Source organism: Lepisosteus oculatus, chromosome 9, assembly GCF_040954835.1.
Source record: "Lepisosteus oculatus isolate fLepOcu1 chromosome 9, fLepOcu1.hap2, whole genome shotgun sequence".
Lineage (NCBI taxonomy): Eukaryota > Metazoa > Chordata > Actinopteri > Semionotiformes > Lepisosteidae > Lepisosteus > Lepisosteus oculatus.
The window spans coordinates 664,436-690,059 of record NC_090704.1 but is presented as its reverse complement, the minus strand read 5'-3'; the positions used below and the strand labels follow the sequence as shown (position 1 = coordinate 690,059).

Here is a 25,624-nt window from a genome sequence, read left to right as displayed (position 1 = left end):
TATGGATGTTTTCAAAGCTTCGCATTTTTTAAGTTGAGTAAACGCGCGATAAACGCATTTTAGTTATGGTTGGTGCGTAAAGTGTGTGCAGTTAACCGTAAAAGGTTAAGAAATGCACTGATCGTTGAACGACGAAAAAAATCAGGCACCGGTAACTGTCACTTCCTGTCCGTTCAAGGTCCTGCAGGCGGTCCTACGGCGGATTGCTTTGCAAGATGGCGGGCGAGGTGTATCTGTTTTGGCTTCTCCCAATATTGCAGGCGGTAAGTGTAACCGTCCGTCGTGCTTTGAAGAAATATGGCGCGTTTTGTTTTCCGCTTCTATGAAATAGCTGGAGAACGGGGAGAATGCAGAGGGATTTCGGCTCGGATTCGCGGGAGGATGCTCTTGGGAGACGCGGAAGTGGCGGCTGTGCCTCCTATTTCAGCTGTAATGCATGACGTGGCTGAATTAATCAGCCTCTGTTGCCGAGATGTGCATGAGAATAAGTTATTGTCGGTTGCGGTGTTTTTTTAGTAGTAATTCTCCAGGCTCGATGCGAGTGAAATACTTTAGATATATGTACATATTCAGACTTTGCATCGCTGCAGTAACATAGCGCGTTGCTTCGGAAGGGGACCTAATTCATCCTTCTTTCAAGTTCCACTACAAAGCAGATCAGCTGGAGAAATAAGAACCCATTTCACCAATTACGTGTAGAGGAAGAATAGGCCTGAGTAAGCCTGGAGTGGACTTTAGATAGGCCGCCGTGTTTAACACCATTCTCTGTCCGCATTCTCGGCGCTGGTCCGAAGAACATCGTCTTTATGTATTAATTATTATACATTTCTGCAATATATAGAAGAGAACAAGTTTTATTTTACAATTGCGTTCTAGCGGTAAATTCGCTTTGCAGTCGAAAATGTTATTGTGTAGGCTGTACTTGTGCTCAGGGTGCACTACTGCTACAACGGAAGAATGGTATATAAAGTATGTGGTAATGAGTCAACATATCGCAGATACGCAAAGCACAGTGTATTAAATTCTAAGCAGTTACTCGATGCAAGAGGCTGAAAATTTCTTGAGACAGCAGGAATTGGAATGCCTAAAGTAAACTTTTCACGATGTGTCATCTCCTGGTGCTTAAAGATACAGTGATCAACAGAAGAGACGGATATAATCAAATCAGTGCAGTTAATTAAAGGATAAAAAAGCTAGAGAGTAGTAAGTTAAGATGGAATGTAGGTATAAGATCTAGCATGGGAGATCTTCCACAGTCTTGGTGCAACCGAACAGTCTCCTATGGTCTCCCTGTGTGAAGAGCCCTTGTCCTGGTATTAAGTGTAGATCAGCAGGGTGGTTACAGCTCACTGCTGCACTCAGAAGGTAAACCTTAAAACACTACACTTGATTCTGAAGACCGTACATGGAAACTAAAATGGGCAATGCATGCTCATGCTTTAGTGCTTTAGCTGATTTCAGATTCTGCTACACCATGAAAACAACAGATTGGCTACACCAGTGAGAACTGCATTTCAATAATAAAACCAGGAAAAGTCAGAGGCATGTATGAACTTGTTTGCTTTAACTCAGGATACATTGCAAGATTTGCAATCGTAAATCGTAAGGCTTGTGTCCAGCAGTGCAAGAGAGATCAGAGACGCCAAGATTCATGACCTGAATCCTTGTCCTGGTCCCGACACCCCAAAAATCTAACAAAGGCTGACACATCTGCTGGACTGATAAGGGGAAAAAAAGTCACGTCAGGGTGAAATTTAGGGGGATAATGAGAAAATCAACATGAGAAGGATCTTTGGTCAATTTTTTGAACTTATATTAGCCATAATATGTCTTTTTCTCCGGAATATTACTATCATCGGAGAATTATCATGTGATATGATCCTATTGTCCTACCATACTGCAGAAATTAACAACACTTGTATTTACCTGGTCAGTGTGGATGCCAGTACATTAATTATTGTTTTGCTTTCCTATAGATAGGCTATAGGTAGCCTAGATTTACATGATAATTTGAGGTTATAGTCAGAAAACTTAGTTTATCTTATGACTGTCATAACACTTATTGTCATTTATTATCTGCTTATCCAATTTACATTGTTGCCCGAGTTGGATTAAAACACCCTGATGTGCTTTTCAAGCATCTCAGAAGGAGGGCATGAGGACAGGAAGTCATCCAGCCTGTCTCAGTCATTTGGTTTCTGGGAGTTCATAAATCTGAGGCTTTCTGCCAGCCATTTCTGAACTCATCCCAGTGAGCCTGCTTCCACAGTCTGGCTGGACAGCTTTTTCAGCCAGCTGCAGTCCTTTATATATCCATAATAAAACTGTGGTTTCCTTTTTCGACTGTTTCATTGCTCAAAGGCAAACAAAGGTGCTCATTTAAAGAATCTGCTTGAATGTAATTTGGAAATGCATCCAGCAGAGTCCTGCCTAGGAAGTTTTCCTTTTAATGAGGATGATATTTTGCAGTGAAATGCAAATCAGTTTTCCTGCACTGTGAATCAGACCAGGGTGGCCTGTGGGGAAGCCATTTGTGCAACGAGAGCCAGCTGGAGGTACAAACTATTGCGGTTGGTAGATTTTAGTTTAGCAAAATGTATTCAGGAAAAGGGTGCTTTTTATTCACAGTTAACAATAATTATTAGAGCTGAGCTCACCATACCCCACACCTCTCCGTTCTGTTGGGAAGAGTATTATCGAGGCACCACGTTCAGTATTTGGTGAGAATAAATTTGCAGCTGCACACAATATCAGCTCTGCCTGAGGCACTGGTGAGGGGCCACTCAGCAGCCGAGATGTTCAGTGAACAGCAGCTCACTGTCTTGGGTATTTAGCAGCGTGTTGACTGGGAAAGGGAACTGGCCGAAAGACTCTTCAAAGGGATATCACCTGCCAAAAACTATAGCATGAGAATGCAGAGAAGTCCTTACACTGCTTCCCTCCTACGTGATTGCTGTTTATTGCAGATATAGGCAGGTTTCCATTGGAGTCTTCGTTTGTTCTCTGTCTCAAAGGTATTGTTGAACTTTAACTGAAATGCCTGCCTGCATTGAGAATCCCTGTACTCTCTGTCTTTGCATGCGGTTTTGTGTTTGTCTGTGATTGATTTCAGCAGTGATATGCTCTGGAAATTGGTCTTTGTTCTACAAAGTAGCCAGCTGGTTTATTATAAAGTTCTAAAATAAGTTTCCGATATGAATAAGTCATTATCCTAATTGCTTCTAACGACATCCTCATCATATTGAAATGACTGCTGTCCCTTCAATCAGTAGGCCGGGAGACTAGAATTTACTGGAAGAGTAAGTTTTTCATTTTGAGTTTCTAGTCAACAGGAAATGAACCGCTAGCTGTGTCTACTGAGAAACAAGTCAAAGAAGAGGCGTTTGCAGCCGTGTCATACTACCTGGTTGGAAACAAGTGTTCTTGGCAACCTGGGCCTGAGCATCAATTACCCTCTAACTCGGCAGATATTTTACTGGATCAAGAATGTGGAATTATTTTTAGAGCTGTGGGCAGTTTTGAACTGTATTTCATAAAGGGAATGTATCGCTTGTTAAGATATCTTTTCAGTTTACAGGACCGGTACCTTAATAAATGGGCTTGTTTACAGGTTTGTCAGCTTTCTCACTGGCTGCCTTTACAGCTCGTGTTTGCGATCGCCAGGCTCTGCGTGTGCCGAGCTGTTGATGATGGAAATGTTGTCAGGCTGGACAGCAGGACCTCAGCAGCTGGTGCAGAGAGAAAGCCGTTTATTTTTTATCTAATGGATTTGTCAGCGGTATTGTGAATTCTCGGAAACAGCCTTGTATTTTGGTCTCATTCAAGAAGGATGTGAGCTGAAACCCAAGCCTTATCAATCTTTCTCTCTCTTTCTCGGCACAGCAACAAGTGCCCCAGGTTTTCAGATCATCATCTTTGAAGATCAAAATGTAAAAAGTTTTTGTGGCAAGCTTTTGTAGAATAAAACATGGAAAATCTGCTTTAGCGAGCTTATCAGTTAAAATGTGTGACCATGCAATTCTGCACTGTATGGGATTGTTTTAATTGGCATAACGCTTATTTGGTAACTACACGGCAATCTTGAGAGACAGGGGCTTGTATACATTTTGATGTATACAAGGAAAGGTTGTGTTTAACAAGATAATGATTAAGACAGTTTTATATATTTTCCTCTGTAGTGGACAGGTCCTTTTATGCAAGTGCAGACATGTATAGTTTTTCCCATTTTACATTTCATTGACTTCAGGGCTCAAGAGTCCTTTATCTTGAAGCAGTGAAATGTTTTTGCCTGTTTGTGAGCCAGCAGGAAACAAAGTGTTGTCTTCATTACTGCTCTGTATGCATGTGTGCACGTCCTGTGTTTGGATTCTGGGATCAGTTCTGGCTACAGTTGTGCATGGGTGGGTCCTATAGTGGGGGACTCATGTTCTACAATTCCACTGTGTGCCAGCAGATATTTGTAAGGTTTATGGAAGCACAATAAAATCAACATATTACGAGCAAGGTAACTCTTTACTGATGGATGAAAGGGGATGCAAAGTCAGTTTGAAGCAGTTGGCATAAAATTAATCATTGTTTTTACATTATGAGCATAATGTAAATTCTATGAACACGTAGCACTCTTGAAGGGAGTTTCCAGCACAACCGGCACTGCAAAACATAGTCACCTTTGGAAAATGCTGTAGTAAAAGTGCATGCTCTTAAGCAACAAAACTAAACAATCTTCTACATAACCTAGTTAAATTAGTAATAATTAAATAACGTATTTCTATCTCAGTTAAGAAATTTGTAATGAAAAATCTACCCACCGGTACGTCTTTATGAAGCAGCACTTCACAGTGATGGTTTTCAAGGATTGCCTGAAGTCTCAAATTTACAAGTTGAAAACTTGCCAGGATCTGTAATTTGTGATACACTGACTGACCTATATCTGTGGGTGTTCTTAGAAATATTCTGTAATTAAACTTGGGAATTTATATTAGTTTGACTGGGGAAAACAGATGAATAAGGTAATTTAGCATTCTGTGCATAGTTAAAAGGGGCAGTGGAGAGTCAAGTACTTGCCATTGGCTGTTTGTTTCTTCGTATTGCTTTCAGTCTTGGCTGGATAATCCCATTCTGTTGACCTCTATTGGTCCTGTTGTATTTTTGTGTCCATGGTCAAATCTTTATTGTACATCTTTCATTTGCCTGAACCATGAAATCCTTCCTTTAAGAATATCATCCTGTGATGCACTGACATCTCCTTGTTCATGTTTTCTGTTCCTCTAGATTTCGTCCTATGGGGCAGAGCTGTCTTCAGAGGCGTGTCGAGAGCTGGGCTTCTCCAGCAACCTCCTTTGCAGTTCCTGTGACCTTCTGGGGCAATTCAGCCTGTCCCAGCTGGACCCTTTCTGCAGACAGTGCTGTCAGGAAGAGGCGCAGTTAGAAACCAGAAAGGTAGGCATGTGTTCTGTGATGGAAGAAAAAGTCCATTGTGGTTACACTTCTTACTTGTTCAGATCTTTTTTCCCCAAACCTAAATCTATGTGCTTTTACTAAAACAATATTTAAAGGATTCTGTGTGTTATTAGATCTGACTTAATCACTAAAAGGAGCTGAGAGTGAGCGGCACACAACTGAGAGGTAGGTCTTCTACTTCTGAAGAACATGCGTAACACTGAAATGTGCCCCACCTTCATTTCCTCTCACTCAGCTCTGAGGAATTGGTGCCACGGCAGCTGTTAGTATAGTAGAACTCAGGAGCAGTTGTTAGTATTACAGCAAAGCCTGTTTAAAGCTTAAACACAACAAAACAAGATGTATAAAAAGTTGAATGGCAGATTGCACAAATTACTGTTTTATTTCATTAGGGAGAGCAATATTGTCAGGCACTCACAATGTTTCTAGAAGCTCAAGTCAGAGGAGTTAGTATTTTCTACTGCAACATGGTAAGTCTGACAGTGCTTCAGTGTTGGGGAAAAGCTAAAGTCAGTTCTTAGGTCCTTTTGCACAATCTCAGAATACAAGTGAGCTCTAAATTATTTTTCACTCATTCTTCTGTTGCTGCTGGTGTAAATCAGGCTTTTACACAATCTCAGAATACACAATCACAATTGTGTATTTTTACTTAACTGGTTCCATTTTTCACCCCTCTGCTTTTCTTAGTACCACCATCCATGTCTCCTCTGTATATGTGTTTTATCTTGTGTATTCTTTTTATTTATTGTTGTTGTCATGCTGTAAAGAGCTTTGAGAAGCCACCTTTAAAGGCGCTATATTAAATAAAGTTTATTATTATTATTATTATTATTATTATTATTATTATTATTATCATTATTATATTTGCCAGACCTTCATGCCCAACAGCTCAGATCACAAATCCTGAAATCTTAAGTCCCTATCAGTAGCTGTGCAGTGACTGTAAAGCCTAGAATGTAAAATTTGTTGAACTGAATGTGCGTATATACATTGCCTATCAAAAATTATATTTTGTACAAGAAAGCGATGCAGGAAATAGGCTTGATTTATATTCCTTCCTTATTGTCAAGCACAGTCATGTCCTCGTGAGCAGGCATGTGGAGAGAAGCATTGCTAATAGCTGTCTTTGGAGAAAAGCCAACCGCAGTCTTTAAAACATGTTTTCTTTTGTTTTATAATATGTAGATGTAGGTAAACACTCTCCTTAGAGTCTGAAATGGTGAGAGACTGCATGAGTAAAGCCTGGAATTAAAATTAAATGATTTTGCAGAAATTTCTATTGAATTCAATTGTACAATTAACAAAGAGATCTGAGTTTGTCTAGCATTTCCTGTTACTTTTTTATTTTTAATGTCACTTAATATTTGTTGGAAATCTAAGGATATGCCCTGAAGCACGTTTTGTTTTGTCTGCGATGGTATGCAATATTTACTGCTGCCTCTGGGTATGGTTAGTTGAAAGTCAAATAATTTCATGCAACTTGGATGAACTCCACAAGCAATTCTTATTTTTAACTCGGATTGAATTTTAGTTCTGATCAAAATCCAAGAACCTTTGTATTCAGACAGCGGAGGTACCAGAATATCTGCCGATACCACTTACTGATGTCTCATTGAGAACTGCATGAACAGTTTCACAGTTTCTCACGCAAAGTAATGGCATTGTACGCCAGAAGTAGTCATGTCATTGCCAGCTTGAGCTGACATACAAAAGAGAAAGATATCAAGGTTTCTGTGCAGATTGCCTACAAGCAGAACTGTTCCTGAAAAGCCAAGTGCTTTCAAGCAAAGGTAACAAAAGGCATTTCGTCAAAAACATTGACTAAACCAACCCAGAGGGCATCTTCGCAATTAACAAGGAAACATTAGCCAGCAGACACAACTGAAAATTAAGGGAAAGTGCATTAAAAAACGGTAACAGGAGGCACTAATTTTATACAAGGGGTTGTGTGAGTCTGAAACAACCTTCCCAGCCATGTTGCTGACGCAGAAACCATGGGGTCTGTAAACCTGCTGGGTGAGGTTCTCTTATGACCAATTAGTTAATAAGCTACTAAAAGGACTTAATGTCTCCAGTCTTTTCTAGTCTAATTTTGGGTATTTGTCTCTCGTACATTAAGGGCAGCAGATTGGCATGATGCTTAGACCTGCTGCCTCACGGCTCTGCTGCCTGGGTTTGAAGGACAAGCTTCAGGCTGAGCCGCTGTCCCTGAAGTGCTCCGGGTGTCAGTGTGCGTGCCGCACAGCAGGCCAGCATCTCCACGAAGTGTAGTTCTGCCCTGTGCTTCCAGGAAGGGCTCCAGGTCGCTGCAGCACATACCAGGTGGCTTTCTGATGGGTTGTCACTGAAAGAGTGCTTGAGGCCTCTCAGCCTTATGTTTGACAGATCTTATTGGTTCGGTGCCAGCTGCTCTGGTTTCCCTGCGCTCCCAGAGAGTTTTCTGCGGAGCTGTAAATAGTTCCATAGATTTTTTTTTAAACCATCATACAGGCAATCTTTTAAATTGAAGAAGATTGAATCGGTGTAGGTGTTAATTGGTTTTAATTTAATTAGTAAAAGTGATTCAGATTGAAACCTGAAAACTATATGACCTTGTTTCCTCCCCAGAAATCTAGCTTTCATCCTCACACAATAACCACAAGGTCTGGATTTGGTGATAGATTGGGAGCATTTTGTATGTTCTGGCAGGGTACCCTGTATCCTCTGGGTCTGTACTAGCTTTGGTTGTTGAAAATTCAGTTCTACTGTCACAATTTCTTCCTGCCTTTGTCTTTTATTTTGACTGGAAAGGAGAGTATAATCTTTGGCTGAAGGCTGCGTTTTTTCCTCATCTTACTCTGGTATCGTAGCAACAGTTTATTGGAGAAGTGATGAAAGGAAAGCTAACATAGTTCATTGCACATTTTGATTATACCCTAGTTCATTTTTTCGGGAGGGAGGTGAGTTTTTTTCCAAATCTTGTTAAGGTCTACGTCGCAGAGATCGTGACTGGGATATGAGAAATGTTCCCCCCCCCTGCGAGCCAACAAGATGGGGTCAGAAGGAGTCAACTAATGCATTTACTTAGAATTACAAAGCGGGAACTAATTTACCAGTGAGTGGAGGACAGATCGCCTCTTTGCTGCTTGGCATTTCAGTGTGTTGTGTAGCTGAAGATGGAGGCAAATCCCATAGGAAAGCTCTGGTCTGAAGAGGTTTTAACACTTACAGAGGACAATAAGGATTTTCCCCTCTGGTTAACTATCAGTAATGACACTGGATTTCAGTTGCACTGTATTAAGCACTCTCTCTGTTACACCACGCTTCAGTGTTTCCTATTATTCAGGGCTTGTTGGGGTGTCCTGGGTCTCGAAAGAAACTGCATCAGGGGTTCCTGCCTGTTTTTAGTACAGCTGAACATCCTGCTGCACTGTGCAAAGGCCCCTGTGACTCAGAATCACTCATGCATGGGGGTTTCATTTTGAGACTCACTCCACACAACACATTTAAAATCATAAGGCTTCGTGTGCTGAAAAGTCTTGTAAACGTCAAAATACAATGAAAAGAAAAGGATATTTCAGCTGCGGCTTCAGGTCTGTGAGGAACCAGAGGAAAATTTCATGTGAAATCTATTTTTCTTTTCACCGTCTGGGGCAAATTCACTTTTTCTGCAGCTCTGCACCCTGACAGCTCCTACTCAGCGCTCTTGTGAAGCGCGGCGTCATGTGGTTACCGAGAGCTGGCTGGGCAGTATCTGGAGCAGCCCCTGTGCCCTGCTCTCAAAGCGTTCGATTCAGCCTCCGGCATCCATAATTTAAAATGTTCCCATTAAAAAGCATGTGCAGTAAGGAAGTAGGGAGAAATCACAAATCCAAGAGGGAATTCTCTCCGTTTCTGGGACTCGATTCATCTCTTTTTCCTTTTCTCTGAGGAACACTTCCTCCAAGAGCCCATCTTTATAGTCCCACAGTGTGGCACTGACATGGTAAACGGCCCTGAAGGTAACCCAGATTTTCATCCCTGGTGTCAACGCCTCTCTGGTGGTTAGAAGAAGGAGAAGGCAGCCTTTTCTGTTGATCAGCTTCTTTACAGATGTACGTTGTGATAGTTACCGAGTACGTCTGTGTAATACAGAAAAGCACGTTTGTCTTCTGTTCTGCCGATAGTTTTCGGAGGCACTGCTCTCCGTTCTCTGAGCAGGGGAGGGGGGAGCTGATTGAACATCCCTTTAGAGAAACATTATTACCTCTCAGTGATGCAACAGGAGCACAAATAATTGTCTGGGCAAATGGTGCGTGAAGATGCTGGCTCTTGGGTATTTACAGACTCGCAACAGTGTCGGTCTTCCGGATTGTTTTGGTATTTTTAGGTTTGTTCCTTTGAAACTGCCGTGCTGCACTGTTTAGAAGATGAGATTGAACGCTTAGAATTTTGTGAGCCGGATCCATTCTGCTCAGTGTGTCCCTGCCTCACCGCTGCTTCAGCTCTTCGGGAAGAAGAGTCCGGGGGGGCGTGGTGCGGCCTGCAGCCAGGACCCACAGGGACGTGGGCCCTTGAAATCCCTGGCCATGAGGAAAACAGGACCTCTGTCAGATTCTCCCTTTGGCACCCCGAGTGACGGCACAGTGAATCAAAACGTTTAGGACCGTTTTTGGCCTGTGATTCTTCATCGCAAGCAGGTGCATTTTATAAAATTTCAAGTCACATAAGATTCGCACGGCGGCAGTGAATTTAGCTGGTAGGACACGGCTGGGGAGAGGCCGGCCTTGCTGAGATCAGCTGTCCTGCTCTGTGATTGACGGACGGGTCAGAAGCGAAGGCAGCGCGTTGAGTGAGGAGCCGGGGGGGACTCTGATTGTGAAAGCTCCTGTGGGGAATATCAGTGTGAGGAGATTAGCTCGGGAGGAGCAGGGGTCGCTGGAGAATCTAATAAAAGGAAACATGCCATTCTTGTTTTCAGGTCCGTGGTAACTCAATTCTCTTGTAGGCTACAGTGCTGCCGTAAAAGCTGAGCAAGTCAGAACAGCAGGAGCACATGTTCTGAATTTCTTGTAACACCACTTTATTGAAGATGTAGTTAAAGCGACTGAATATCTGAATAGAAATCGTATGTTTTTTTTCTCCTCAAAGGAACATTGTGGGTTTTGTTTTTGCTTTTAGGTGAAAAATCGTTCCTCTGTGTAATTTTCTGTGTCTTTCCTCACCAGTAGTTCTGCTGAGGCATTTCACATGCTTGGGATGTCACGGGCTCTGTTGGCTTCCCAGTCTCAGTGTCTAGGAGGCTCCCTGGGTTTTCAGGAAGAACGCTACCTCATTGTTGCCCAATAGCTCCCCCTTGTGGTGGCACACCTGGGGAAGCTGGGTGGACAAGATGGCAGGTTCAGGCCAGGGCCTGTCTACAGCGTGAGCTGACACCCTGCAGGGTCAACATCACCCTGTCTCCGCCTCCATCGCTCGCTGCTGGGTTGCAGGTTTTGTGAGTTTTCTGACCTGGAAGAGAAACAGGGGCAGTATTTAAAAAAAAAGAACCCTAGGTCTGGAATTGGAATGGGAAATGGGAAATGCTGCCTTCCTCCTGCAGGTGCTGTTGTAGATCTGTGACCAAAGCCTGATTGCTGTGACTATGTCTCTCTTGACCAGTTTCAGAACTGTTTGCTCCTGGAAGTCACGCTGAATTATGCTAAATCTCTCCAGCTGCTGACATGCCTTGAATTATTTTTGGCACCCTGGAAACTATGCTGTGTCCATCCAGCGCACTCCGTGCCCTCTCTGCGCTGGGCCGTGTTCTTCTTCAGACACCGCTGCCACGCTGTAAAACGGAGAAGGATGAGCTGGAGGGGAGGCTAACTGTGCGTGAAATTGGCGGTAGCAGGAGAAAATGTCCATATCTTGCACCTGCTTGAAATAGCTCCTCTCTTCTAAGATCAGCTGGTGAATATGAGGCGGAAAGAGCCTGCGAGGCAGCCCCTGTTCCTGGATCACGGCAGGTAGATAACCGTGCCCGAGGAGGAAAGGAGGTGCTGTCTGCTGTTCTCCTACAAGAGCAATAACCGTGTCTCATCTTCATGTCAGCAGAAACTCCCTGCGCAGGTACCTTTAATGTCACGGCTAAATCTCTCCCCTCTGTAAACAGAAAGCTGGCCTTTGAATTGAAATTGATATTCAGTGATTTTCTTCCACCTGACTCTACAGGTCTTGAGAGATCTCATGTTCGGTCTTCTGCACTGCAATCACATCGAGGGTCGTAACACCGATGACTTTATTCTGTAGAGCTCTTGTTGAATCTCTCTGAACATGCGCTGCGGTAGCCTGGTTTTCTAACCTTATTACACGCAATAAGGTTAGCAGTGTGGTGAATGTAGCCAGCAAATAATTGTTGGATGACAAGTACATCTGTCCAGAAGTAGTTCTGAAGCCAGAATTATCACTGACTGTCGTGACCACCCCTTGCTCCTTCTGTCTGGGCATTGATTTAGACTGCCTACATTCAAGAGCAATAGGTAATCCTTTATTCCCTCAGCTATTTACCTGCTTAATTTGGACAACTGATTGTATATTTTACTTTATCTCACTAGTTTTTCTTTTATGTTTGTATGTTTCTTATTTGTTTGTGGGTTCATGTAGCATTAAATGCATTATAACCCATAACATGTATAGTGTTTTGTCTTTTACCTGCCTGCAAAGAAAATCTTCCATCTTGGACAGAAGAAGGATGTAAGTGAAGGGGAGCAGTGTTGTATCTGTCCTGCCCTGTGAAGCACACCCATTTTGTATTTAATCACAAAGGCTGAGGGAACACCGGAGTGTAATTATACATAAATGTGCCGCTGTTATAATAAGACTTGGACTTGGATACGCAGGTTTGAAGTTCTCAGGATTTTATCAAAGCTAGACTAAAGTCAAAACTAACTCCAGGTTCAAAACACTAAAAATGAACAAATATTGTATTGTAAATCTATTTTTGTTTTTAGTCATCTGGATTTTATGGGCTTAAATATCCACCACTGAGAGTTATGCTTTGTCTAAGGCAAGTCGAGCTAAATCTTCTGCTCTGACAGAGACCACCTTCAAATCTTGAGGGTGATAATCGATGCAGTTGTCAGGCATTCTGGTTTCACTTCATAAATTTCATGGGCTGTAGTCTCGTGGGTGTTTAAAACCTACACTACTCTTTTAGCTGTGGCTTGGAAATGGTGCTCATTCCAGGTGGGCTTTAATTGAATTGCGCTAAGTTGATTGATGAGTGAATGTCATCTGTTACTCCTCGTGTTTCAGAAGACCCTCATGTGAGAAGGCAACTGTTAAAAGGGTGCCAGTCATGCCGAAAATTCACAACTGGACTCAGGACAGTGGAAGTGTTTCCAGTCCGGGGGTTAGATTATACTGAAAGCTCAGCATCAGAAAATCAGGAACACTGCTCCTCTACCCACACTTGACACAGGGGGGTGTGACGGAGGTATACACCAGGGGAGGTGGCTCAGAGCGTTCTGCCGGCCTCTCTGCTCTGTCACCAGTGGCAGCAGCCGCAGCTGAAACCCAGTGCACGTGAGCGTGCTCTACGTGCTCCTGCTGTTCTTCTCCGACATTCAGCCTCGGCGAGAGCCGAGGGCTGTTTTCCACGTCCTGGATGAGCTGCAGAAAGTGTTGGAGGATGTTTGAGGCGCCTCTCTCTCCTGGTGAGGGCTGGGGCAGCCGGAGCCTGGCGCGTGCCCTATGAAGCACCTAGCACGAGGCAGGACTCTGTGTGGGCTGAGGCACCACTGAGCCTGCTTGTCCTTGGAAGCTGGGAGGATGCGTGTGCCTCCTGCAGAAACTTACATGCACAGAGATCCCCACACAGACCAGCTCCACACCTGAGCTGAATTCTACCCCAAACCAAAGAGCTGCAAGACCGTAGAGGGAGCAGCCCAGCGCTTTTAGGCCCTCTTCCTCACACAGAGCTGCACGCAAGTATTTCAAATTTTCGGTCTGGCCGCGTGCTCTAGCTCAGGGGCACCAAAAGATTTTCCACTCTGGCCGCTGCCTCGGCTGGCCGCGCGGCTGCTAAGCCTGTCTCCATGGCAGCAGGGCGCATGCATTAACCAGTAAAACGGGGGCAGCTTCCTGGGTGGTCTTGGCGTCACTGTGCCTGTGAGAAGTGTTCTAGCCCTCCAGCCGAAGTTGTACAGGCTAAGAAAATTACCGACGGGAGAAGGCCATTTAACCCAGCATTCACTAGCCTATTGATCCAAGGATCTCATTCAGCTGATTCTTGAAGAAAGCAAAAGTATCGGCTTCAACCATATGGCTGGTTAGCTTGTACCAGACTCTCGTTCCGCTTTTGGGTAAAGAAGTTGTCTGATTCTTGTTTTAAAATGCACATAGTTTCCATTTGTGTCCTCTGCTTTGTGTTTCCCTGTTTGTTTTGAAGAAGCCTGCTGAGTTGACTGTCAGTTCCTTTGAGGTTGTTGGGTACTTATATTGGGTCCCCAGGGCTTGAAGAGCTTGGGCGGTATGATTTGTGAAAACATCTATCAGAATCTGCCGTTACGGTAAATCATTTCAGTGCTCATCAGTTCAGTTCTGGCAGCAAAACAAATGACTATTACTTAGAAAAGCCTTAAAAGAAGGAAAAGGCAGTATCATGCAAGTCCCTTCTTTCAGACCCATTGGAACCTCAGTTTCCTGTTGGTTTGCATGCAGTGTTTTCTTTATATCTGGGACCAGCTGTCTGTGGGAGTCTGGTGATGTTCACGGGCCTTTGGAGTCTCGAGTTCAGCTGTTTTTTGCTGCCCCAGAAATAGTATCCAGCATTATTGCAGTTCTGTTGCGCCATTGTTCAAGGTATTAGTTTTATTTTTGTGCTGTAATATATGATTTAATTCGATGAAATACATTATCCAACCCCCCCAGTAGTATCCCAGTTTGTCTTCATATTTCCCGCAGTGCATCTTTTTTATTAAAGCTTGAATGCTCCAGTAGAACATGATTGTGGCCATGCTGGTGATGTGCCAGTGTGTTCTGAACACAGTGGAGGGCCTCCAATAGCAACAGTGACATCAGGGCTTTCAGGAACCTTGTGCAGTGTCTGATGGTTTTTGTTTTCCATGCTGTATATAGAGTTAAGCTTTAGAAATTAATCTTTAGATTAGCACTTCCCAGTCCAAGTCTTCCTCATCCCAGTGTTGGCTGGTTTGTCTTTCCATTGAAATTGTTCTCTTGCTTAATCAATTCACTAAACATAAGCAAGTTCCTTTCAGCAGTGCGACTTTAGTTTTTAAATATTATTATTTTATCTTTTAAATTGACCTCTTTTTAAAAAAATATTCTTAGTTGATCTAAGAAATTATAATCTGCAGCTTTTTAGACGCTTTTTAGACGCACAAATCAATTAAAGGAGTGTAATCGACTGGCACTGGATCATTCAGGAGTATGATAAAGTGGCCAAGAGCAGATGGATGGTGAGCCAGTGGTCATGGGTCACCAGGACCAGCCCTGAGAAGCCCTGATGAAGACCCACAGAGGACCGTTACTGTTTGCACACAGAACCACAGTGCGGATCACAGCCCCTTTCATCGGCCCTCTCCGTTTGGGGCAGTTGCATTCCAAATGTCATCTTCTTTGCTGAAGGTTTTTATTGTTACTTCCTCCTCATCACCGGCATCAAATGTTGGCGTTGTCTTCCTTGAGCGCAGTCCATTACCCCGTGTGGAAGGAAAGCTTTAAATTCACCTTGATCCCCACAGCTGTGCGTGGAGAGATTGCAGAATTCTGAAGTCTGCCGTCAGGATGGAGGCTGAGTGGCAAGTCAATTTGTATGCACTGCTCGGAAAAAAATGCTAGATACTTTGGAATAAATCCAGCAGAATACCAATTTCTTTTGAGAAGTTGAAAAAGAAATAAATATTCCTTAATGCGGAGTTTGATGGCTTGCAGACCATAAAATGGTGCCGTCCATCACTGCTCTCCGACCTCCTCCGTATGCAGTTTCCCATTATTTAATGATCCTGACGTGCAGCAGCTCTAGAAGGATTAATTACAGTGTCCCTGCGATCTGCCGGTGCAAGAGCATGATCTGGGCACTTTCAGGTCCGGTTAGCATTGTCTGGAAGGAGCGTACTGATGCACAGAGACAAATGCATGTCTACCATGTACTGCTTCCATTGTCCATTTCACGTGTTCCATTGTTTCATGCGGTCGTGGTTTCTTCAGTGAGCAGGAGTTTTTCAAATGTTCAAAAGTCAACCATCTCAGAAATTGTTTTTGGAAAATTGCTTGCAATGGGAAATGATGTTGTGTCCTTGCCTGTACTGGCTAATGTCGTGTTTCGGGCTGACTGAGGTGATTCTCGTCCTGAGCAGGTCAGGAGTGCAGGTGCCTCCGTTAGGGAGATTGGCAAGGGGTGCAAACAGCACCTTGATAGGGGTTACAATGGAAACACCTGATGTTTTCAAAAATGCTGAAATACAAAGACCTCTCTGCCCTGGCTGTATCAGTGTGACACGTTTCTTCTGGAATTCACACACCCGTTTCAGCATGCCTGTCTGCTGGCAGGCCAGAGTCCCTCTAGTTTCTCAGTGAGACATCAGGGGAGGTGTCATCTTGCGCCCTGTGTTGAAGAAACAGCAGAGCAGAGCTACACAGAGATACACAGAGACCCGGGAGGGATGTGATGTGATAAAGTGGTGTCTTTGGTCAAGAGAGCCTGAGCACTTTTTCAGTGATGGAGGAGGTTGGTGTTGCTGTGGTTCTAAGGGAGTTTTAGGAACTCCCCTATACATTATGAACAAGCACTGTGGTATTTGATAACTTATTGACTGAAGCAGTGCTTGCCATTCAAACCATCCTCCTCTGTCTCTGGTAATTTAACAAAACTCTTTTGCCGTCTTGCATAACTCGGGACAGTTTTTTGTCAGAATGTGTAGCACTTAACATTTAAAATAGCTGTAAGGAATGGAGGTATGACCGATGGGTTTTAGTTCTTCTTTCTTTCCTCCTCTGTGTGAAGCGTCAACACTTTGTCACTTCAAAGAAAAGAAGGAATATTACATTAGAGCTGCTGTAAATCTGGCCCATGGGGCATCAGAGCAATGCAGGCTCCTAAGCAATTTGTAACAACCTTAACTACTATAATCAACCAAAATAAATCAGATTAAAACACAGACTGGAACAAATTCTGAGTTCTAATTGTATTTGCTGAGTGTGGGTGTCAGCTGGCTGAAGGCTGGAAAAACCTCAGAGCAGAAAAGCTCAAGACGGCTAGTCACTTCGAATTAGCACTGGCGGTTTGTGTGGGAGTTGTGCACTGGTAATTTTGAGAATGATCCCATCTCTCAAAATCCCAAAGTAGGTCCCTTCATCAGGTAGGCAGCGATCTTAAATGGAGTGGTTTCTGTCCCAACAGGCGACTGCATTAAAAGGAGCTATATATTTAAACCTACCTGCCATTTGGATTTGAAACCATCTGCCATTAAAGGTTTAGAAAGAAAACAGAATAGATTTACTTTAGTTCTTTGCTTTCTTGCAACATTTCTTATCCCTAAGGATCCAGAGCACTTCACATTTTGTTCACCTGCCAGTGAAGTGCAGCCCCACCTGTGTGACTCCGGTGCTGTTCTGTAGCGGCAGCCCCTGTCCTCGGCACACCAGGGAGTGGACTGAGAAAGCTCAGTTCCTGTTGGATCAGCTGCCAGGAGGCCAGGCTATAGAGGCCCAGAGTGAAATAACACTGCTACTCTTTCAAACAGCACTGTTGTTAAACATTGGTAAGCTATTTGAGATGGATAGGGTGACTTAAAGCTGCCTTTCACTGTTAAACATGCGGCATTCTTATGTCTGATGAGTCAAGGAGCTCTGCTGGACTGTTTATTGTTTCAGCTGTTGCTGAATGTACTTTGTTCTGTCTGTTCGTACATTTTTAGATATTCAGTTTTTCGCAGGGTTTGCCAAAAAATTTTTTGTTACATTTCCGCAGCATTGATTGATAAACGGAGGAGGGTCAGATTTGTGCCATCTGTGCGTTTTCACAGATTGAGAGAATTAACTCGCACATGTTCTAGATGCTGGTTTTCCTTTGTGGTTTGTGCTGAGGCAGCTCTAACAGCTCTGGTTAACAACAGGGCCATTGTGCCATCCTTCCAAAGCCCAAGAGGATGCAATACAGCCCATAACGCCATCTTTGTTCAGAGCTATTAACGTAACTGCTTTGCATTGTCACAAAATTTCAGCAGTGCAGAACACAACAGCTTTGTGTTTTTCCCCTTTAGCCAAGCATCTCAGTCTGTGGAACTGGGCTTTTATCTTACTGCACAGAATCTCCCTCCTACTGAGACACTTTAGCTTTCAAAAGATCCATCTTTTATTTTTTATTCAATTCACGGTCGTTCTTGACTTTTAGAGTTTTGTGCGGATAAATCCAAATACTAGCCCATCAACTCCTGTTTTAACTTGGGACGCAGAGTTAGAATTTTCAAGGTAATTTAAAGGGTGTGGTGTTTCTGGTAATTTATGTTGCTGTTAAATTTGTACTTTTCTGCTTTAATCTGAACAGCCTGAGGCTCTAAAGGGTTGCATGTGCACTCTTTATTTTTGCGTATAAATGAAAATGATTCTGGATGTTCCCGTTGACTCTCAAGGCTGCTGCAGGGCCCAGAACCTGTCCCACAAGAGAGGCAGTGTTGCTGATGATCCATTACCCATTCCCTGCTCCCCGTTACACAGACGCCTTTATCTAACTCTTCCCAGATGCTGCCATAAAATTGCTATTTTTTGCAAGCAATCATCATGCTTTAAAATTGTGTCCCCAGGATAATGGTTGCAAGACGGTGAATTCTTTATCTTGAGCCCCAGGGTGCAGACTGCCAATTGTTTGTCCCTCCTTTACTGCTAGTTCACTTTGGAGCTCATGCATTGTTCAAATTTCTATTATTGATATGATGCAAAAATGTTTTTTTTATTAATGTATTTGTGGTTTAATCTGGGTCTCTACAGTAGGTGTGAATGTATTGCCTGCCTGGGTATGGAAATGTGTCGATACAGCATGCTTAGGGCAAGGGAAGCTTAAGACTTTGACGTGACTGGTTATTTGGAGGAAAACTGTGGGTAGGTCGTTGGCAGAACTAGCTTTATCACCGATTGGTGTATTTTGGTTGGAAATTATAATGATTTGCTAGTCTCTTACCCCTGTATCTAATGGCATTTTACCACTCTGGTATCTCTACCTGTGCCAATACTGTCCTGGGACAGATGTCTACTTGACATCCTTGGCTTCCCAGGATCCTGAGGAAACACCTCCCTTGTCTTAAAAAGAAATGAATGAGACATTTAAATCACCCACCACCCAAGAGGGTGTGATGAAAATGGCAAGTTCCTGTGCCGTAAACATGCTGATGGATATGAAGAGGGTTTGCTGGAGTATGAAGAGGCTGCGATCGTGGCTACTGCAGCCAGGTGATAGACTGGCTGTGCACGTCTTTGGGCTGTAGCTGCAGTATTGCAGTCGGGCTTTGTTGCAGGCTGGTCAGAGCCAGGAGACTCCTCGACTTGAGCCTGTAATCCTCTATTCCCCTGAAGCAGGATCAACGCATCCTGATCCACATGAATTGTTAAAACATCTCCTGAGGTCAATTATCTAGCTGCTAGGCCCTTAAGTCTTCATCTTGGTGTCAGTTGGCTTTGGACTAATCGTGCATTTCCTGCTTCTCTTCGGCAGCACTATGCTGGTGCTATCCTGGAAGTCTGTGGATGAAAACTGGGGAGGTTCCCTCAGGTCCAGGGTAAGTGAAATTGTTTTCTATCTAATAGAAGAGGTGCCAGTTTTTCTGTATGTACAGAACCTTCCTTAACCTTTCCTTCTAGTTATATTAAAGGCTCTAATATTAATCCTTGGATTTCAACCCTGATATTAAAGATGTCTCCTACGTCTGCTGTAGATTTGATGAATTTCTGTTGTATTATTTTAAATGAAACTTGCAATGCAGATGGCCTGTTGGTTCTTCAAACATCTCTTTAAACCAGGCCTTGACGCGCAGGGGCAGTGCGTTTTCCCAAAACCAGCGGTGCGTCCTTTCGGGGTCTCCTGCCCTCACTAATAACTTCGCAGGAGATCGTGAGCTCCTGCACTCTCCGCCTCGCCACAGTGTGCTGCCGGATGAAATTAAAAAGAAATCACTGAAATACATGCTTCCCATTACCCTGCGTCTCCACGCTGCAGTAAGGGTTTAAGAAGGTGTGAGAGGAATTATGTTCTCCTCTCCAGCCGCTTTCTCCTCTTGCTGTGAGCTGCCTTGACTGAGGGGGAGGGCAGCTCAGAAAATCGATCTTCCTGCAGGCCAGACCGCTAGTGCGCCTTGACAGCTTTATGGGTTTGGAATTTTTTTTTACAGTGTACAAGTTTTCTTTTCAACCTTTTTTGATGTATTATTTTTCTAAAGACCTCTTAATGAAAGCTCAAAGTTCATTTCTCAGCCTGGGCTGCGGGGAGCGGGGAGGCTTGGCCAGCCGGAGTGACCGGCAGAAACAGCGCCCCGCAGTTTTCTCTGAGCTCCGCGGCCACTCTTATTTCTAGGCTTGCATTTTCCATCCTGGCCCCCCCAAAGCCTGGCTAGAAGGGTTCATTTCCCCGGGAGCTCTCCTGCTCCCGCTGTGGAAGAGGAGCCACAGGACAGTCACGTGCTCTTGGTATTTTTGGGCTGTATTGAGCTGTGTGGCCTGTCGGTGGCAGAAACCCTCGCTTCAGTCCGGCTCCTGTGTCTGCTGGCACCTCTGAGGATCAGTTTTCCTGCTGACTTCACCAGGCAAGGCAACACTAGCTCCCCAGAGAGCACGAGCTGCGCAGTGCCGCCTGCGGGCCCTGTTTGTCTGGGCAGCGTGAAACGGCACCACCTTTGAATAGAGACAGTTTTGTCCCCCAGGCTGAGGACTGAAGTAATCCTGGAAAGAAAACTGAGAATGAGATGAGATGAAAATGTAAAGGCTGGGAGTTTCTGACCCTTATTCGTACCCCAGGATTCATCCCCGTTTGAATCCTGGCGGTGATTTAAATCAGCTGCCACCCAGCCCTGCTGTGAGGCACGTGTTGACTGGCAGCTCTTATTTGCTCCTGACAGCGTGTCTGCCTGGCAGACAGTACCCCTGGATTATTCCTTCGCAGGCCTTGGCCACTGCAAGGTCTTCGCTGTAGCAGATTACCTGTCTGCTGCCGAAGGGGTATCTGAGAATGCGGCCTGTCGTTGCACAGAGGAAAGGGGCAGTTTGCTCTGAGTGGCGCTCTGTTTCCTCGGCGGCCTGCTGGCGGGTTCCTGTTTAAGGTGTGGGCAGCGAGGGGCAGAACTGGGCTCCTGGGGCTGCTCAGGAAGGAATCACAGAGCCTGCCACCTGCAGGCCATCCACACTGCAGCCCAGCAAGTCAGCTGTAGCTGAGGGGTCGATTTCACTCTAATGGTCGTTTTGGTTGTTGGTGAGAAATGAAGTTCAGAAAAGCCATGTCCGGCGTTATAGCACAGCTCCACCCACCTCAGGGGTACATGAGGGCTTTGTTCAGAGGTGACAGTCCAGTTTCCCTGCAGTCCCTCTGGTCCACGGAGCCCAGATGTCTTTACCTTTCTAACTCGGCCCCAAGGGGAGGCGTGACGTCTCTTCCTCAGGCAGCCAGCGGTCCCAGCTCTCCGACTGACTGTTCAGCGCTCTGGGCTCCTGAGTCATGGCTGTTCACATGAGTACTGCTTGGTTCGATTGGGAACAAAATCCACATTGGAGCAATGTATCGGTCTTCTGGGTTTTCTTTTTTTTTCTGATATTCATTTTGGCGTTTGAAAATACAAACTTAGAATTAAAAATTAATTATTTTTGTAGTTTTACAGCTAATTGTTACGGTATATTTACAGAGCGGTAGACCCATTGGTAATGGACTGAAAGCTCAGAGCACCCAGAATTGGGGCTAGATGACAGGGTGTCATGATGTTAGATGACGGAACAATTACACAGTTTTCACCCTGTGGGATGGCCGTGTTTCGGTCACCGTGATTGGTCTGGAGTTCTTCTCTCTGTTTGCTGAATTGGCTCTCATGGTGCATGTGCGAGGAAACATCTCCCTCCACAGCAGGCTTGTTCTCTTGCAGCCAGTGTACAGTCTGCCTTGCCTAACCTTGTCCATTTCTTTTCATAGCTTTTGTCAGGAGTGACAAGCCTAAAATGTTCAAGGGCCTTCAAATAAAGGTAAGAAGTGTTAACAAATAAAAATCAAATGCCTGTAGTCCTTAAATGAGTGCATGTTTTATTTTTCTCTATGAACACGGTAAACGGTCAGATGTGCACTGTAAAGGACTAAAAGAGCGTTGGAAACAAAGTGTTTCAGTGGAGATCGCGGTGCTGGTGCTTGATCAGTGAAGCTGGCAGAAACCTGATGCCAGTCGTGTGCAACTCTGGGTGCCAGAGCAGGGTGGAGCTGCCCGCCCTGAGCTCCAGGCGCCTGTATGAAGCTGTATCGGATGTAGGCAGAGGAGAAAGCCACAGTCGCTGAAGTGACACGTTCAGAGCTGGGCCTGCTCATTAAAGAGACAGTGAAGGATGGCTGGCACTTGAGAACTCAGAGAGGCAGCCAGGCAGAGAGATGTGAACTGATAAGATTTATTTAAATAGCTGGAAGTAAGGATTCAGGATGTCTGTGGTTTTCAGGGGGGGAAAAGGTTCTATCAAGTTTGATGAAAGCATTTCCTGCATAACTTAATTGTCAATAAAAATTGCCTCAACATGCAATTACCCAAGCTCTTAATTGAAGAAGGTGGAAGAGCATGATAACGAGAATTACTCTGGTAAAGCACTTGGCCGAGACTCAGTACTGAATAACGTAACAGCAATTCTTCAACTTTTTCTCCGGCATTTTAGGTCTATGACAGCATATTTAGGAGCTTTTCCATTTTCTTCTGTATTATGGTTGAAATAGCCTGATCTGGAAAGCAGATTAGGCACTCTGTTCAATTTACCTTCCGTAATTGAATAGACACATTGGATTGTAGAAGGCTGATAAATGCTGTGTGCATATACATATGCACAGCTTGGCCATGAATTGATGTGGCCACAGGAAAGCAAGGCTGCAGAAGGGCTGTACAGAACATTGGAGTATTGGAGTAATATGAAGTCCTACTGTCTAAAACATTTGCCAGTGGTTTTACAGACCCTAATTTTTACAAATGCTGAGCTAGCCAAGCAAATATAGGAATATTGCTGATCGTGGACTATGCAATTTTTTACCGGTGGCCCCACTATGCACTAACCGTGCACTAAACGCATACATTTTAGTAAACAAGTCTAAAATTATCACTGATCTTGAGCAGTGAAACTGAGTCCTTGAAGTCTTAATTTAAGCCTGATCCCAAAGCATCTGTTGCGATTGTGGAAATGCAGTGAGAATATTGATTTTCTTTCAGACCAAACAAGTTTCTTCTGCCCGTTTGTTTTGAGTAAGATATTGCAGCTTTTCCATCCATCCATTAGCATTTCTGATACGTTCTGGTAATACAACTGAGGTCAGTTACTTTCCCTGGGTTGATGCACCGTCTTGCTCATCAGAAAATAGCACTTGGGCTTTTAACAAAAAAATAAATGTGTATTTTTGAATTAAAGGCCAAGACCTACATCAAAACCGATTCTAATATAGAGTGTTCTCTATATTTATTCATAGCACCCTGAGCAAAACGCATTACATTTGGGATTGGATAGTGTCCTGCAAAAAAATATTGAAAATGTCATGCATTGATCCTAATAGATTTGCACAGAACAAAATCATAACGTCTAGAAAGGGCAAGGCTAGTATTTATTCACACCCCTGTAGTGTAGGGATTACACTGACTGGGCATCTCCTGTATTGTCATGTGGTTCTGAGGTTCTGTCTGAGGGGCAGGTTCTTGCCCTGTCGCAGTGTCAGTTTTGATGTGTGCTTTGGATCATGGTCATACTGGAACGCTCCTTTCCAGCCAAGTCTGCCAAGTATCCGATACAGATCTGTATGTCTTTCCTGGCTGGTAGAATTACAGTGCTACATTTTTAGACTTTTTAGACAAGACGTGCTATCCAATCCAGAAACACATTCCGTTTGATATTTATTATTTCATTGTTGCCAAGGAAAAAAATCAGCAGGACACTGGATGTCAACAGATTGTGGATAATAGGTTGGTTCTTACTGATGCAGATATGTCCTGCTGGAGTCAGACAAAGGGACAGATACAGCGATACAGGAGTCGATGGGTATCGCAGACGGGTTGCTCCGAGCTCCTGCCCTTGTCTTGTACAACACTCAGCTCGCCACAAGGCAGAATTTCCAAACTGATTTTTCTGAATCAAGGCCTTTGGCAAATCAGTGCTAAAGTGACCAGAATAAGAATTTCCTATTTCTAAACTGATCACATTAGGAAAATTATTGTATGCAGTCAACAGAGCGTCGAAGGTTTGAAATGACTTGGCATCTCCAGCATATGATAAATTATGAAGTCAGTACCTCACAGGTCATTTACTGGAAAAAAGCTGATTGATTTGTACCGTTAACTGTGTGCACTCTAAAAACCGTGTAAAATGAAAGAAATTGTAAGTCTCTGCGGTGGTGATTACAGAAGAAAAAGGATTTCAGACTGATGATTTTCAGGCCCAGTCTAGCAAGTCTTCCTGTATCACAGTCCTTTCTCTCTGTTTTCACATTTTATTGATGTTGTATATACATCACATTCCTTCTAAAAGAAACAGCACGAGGAAACAGGAACCCTTAAACGAAAGTAGCTGATATTGATGATGATTCAATCCGGTATAGTAGATGCCTGGTTATCCTCTATCTCCTGCATCAACACCACGCAGGACTGCGGGTCATTGACTGTTCTCAACACGACTCGCACCCTGGTGTGTGCCAGGGCCACTGCAGAGTTCTTTTTTTAAGCATTTTCACCTTTGTTCCCGACAGTACGTTCGAGGCTCCGACCCTGTACTGAAGCTCCTGGACGACAATGGGAACATCGCTGAAGAGCTCAGCATCCTCAAGTGGAACACAGACAGCGTAGAAGAATTCCTCAGTGAAAAGTTAGACCGTATATAGATCACAGTGTCATTCATAACCAAAGTGTAGCACGTAGTTTCTTGCACTAGTCAAAAATTATTTGGGACACTGAAGTTCTCTGTGTGAAGGATTAAAATTGTAGTAAGTGATACAAAAAATGTTAAAGATGCAGCATTGTCCCCTTTGGTTTTTGATTAGTGTACTGTGGGCTTTCTCCACATATTTTTCTCAGTGAAATGATGTGGCCGGGAGACGACCTCATCTGCCTGCCATTTATAGAACAATTGGAAGAACTAGTTGTCAGAATTCCTTTTTAGTGACAGAATAATTGGCCTTGGTGACCCCAGAAAGGGAAGCTGATCTCTTGCACAAGAGCGGCTGTGTACTCCTTGATTTTCTTTTTTTCCGTTTTGTAATTGCTGTTTATTGCCGTATGGAGTTGCTCTGTGCGGTTCTTTGAAGAAGGGGGGCGGTGCTGTGGCTGCTGGGAGAGCCGCAGGGGTCAGGGGTCAGGGGTTGCTGCCCGCGCTGTGTGCGGTGGCGTGTCGGGGTGGTGCGCGTGGGTGAGGGCTGCGCAGTAAACCAGTGCTGGCGTGCGTGGCCTGATGTGTGTGCGTGGTGTCCCGAGCGCTCGGCAGCGGTGTGTGCGCAACCCCTGAGAGAGAAGGAAGTGAAAGATGGAATAAAAAATACAAATGTTACAAACTGTCCTCCATTCATTTTGACCAGAGTTGAAAGGTCAAACCCCAGTAACGGTTTTCTGATTCCTGACCTTTCTAACAGAAATGTGTGTGATCTTTCAGCCTCCTCAGCATGGTCCCACATTAAAGTGGCAGAGGGCCCCTGTTTGCTCTGCAAAGCCTTCTGCTACACTGCCAACATCTGGCATACATCCCGCGTACTTCCGAGAGCTGGCGTTCCAGGTGCCAGAGTGAGTTTTCATGGGAATATCCTCCTTCAAAATGTTTTTTTTTTCTAACATATTAGATATTGGTTCCTGTGCCTTTCACAGGAAACACTCGGTCAAGGAGAAGTTTCGCAACTGCTTCCTCGCAGGCAGGGAAATGGTCTGACAGGCTGAAGGGAGCAGTAGTGTGCAAACAGCAGCCCTGCAGCCTTGGATCAGCTCTGGTACAGCTCGGCTACGTGCCCAGCTATCCTGCCCAA

General features: G+C 44.2%; 1 protein-coding gene across 1 annotated transcript; it reads left to right on the top strand.

The window, feature by feature from the left end:
* Positions 1–159: 159 nt before the first annotated feature.
* Positions 160–25,162, top strand: selenof (selenoprotein F). Its single transcript, XM_006634713.3, has 5 exons — positions 160–263; positions 5,272–5,439; positions 19,130–19,193; positions 21,584–21,633; positions 24,365–25,162. Exons 1-5 carry the CDS (start codon positions 216–218, stop codon positions 24,494–24,496), a joined length of 462 nt encoding a protein of 153 aa, XP_006634776.2. The 5' UTR covers positions 160–215; the 3' UTR covers positions 24,497–25,162.
* Positions 25,163–25,624: the final 462 nt, after the last annotated feature.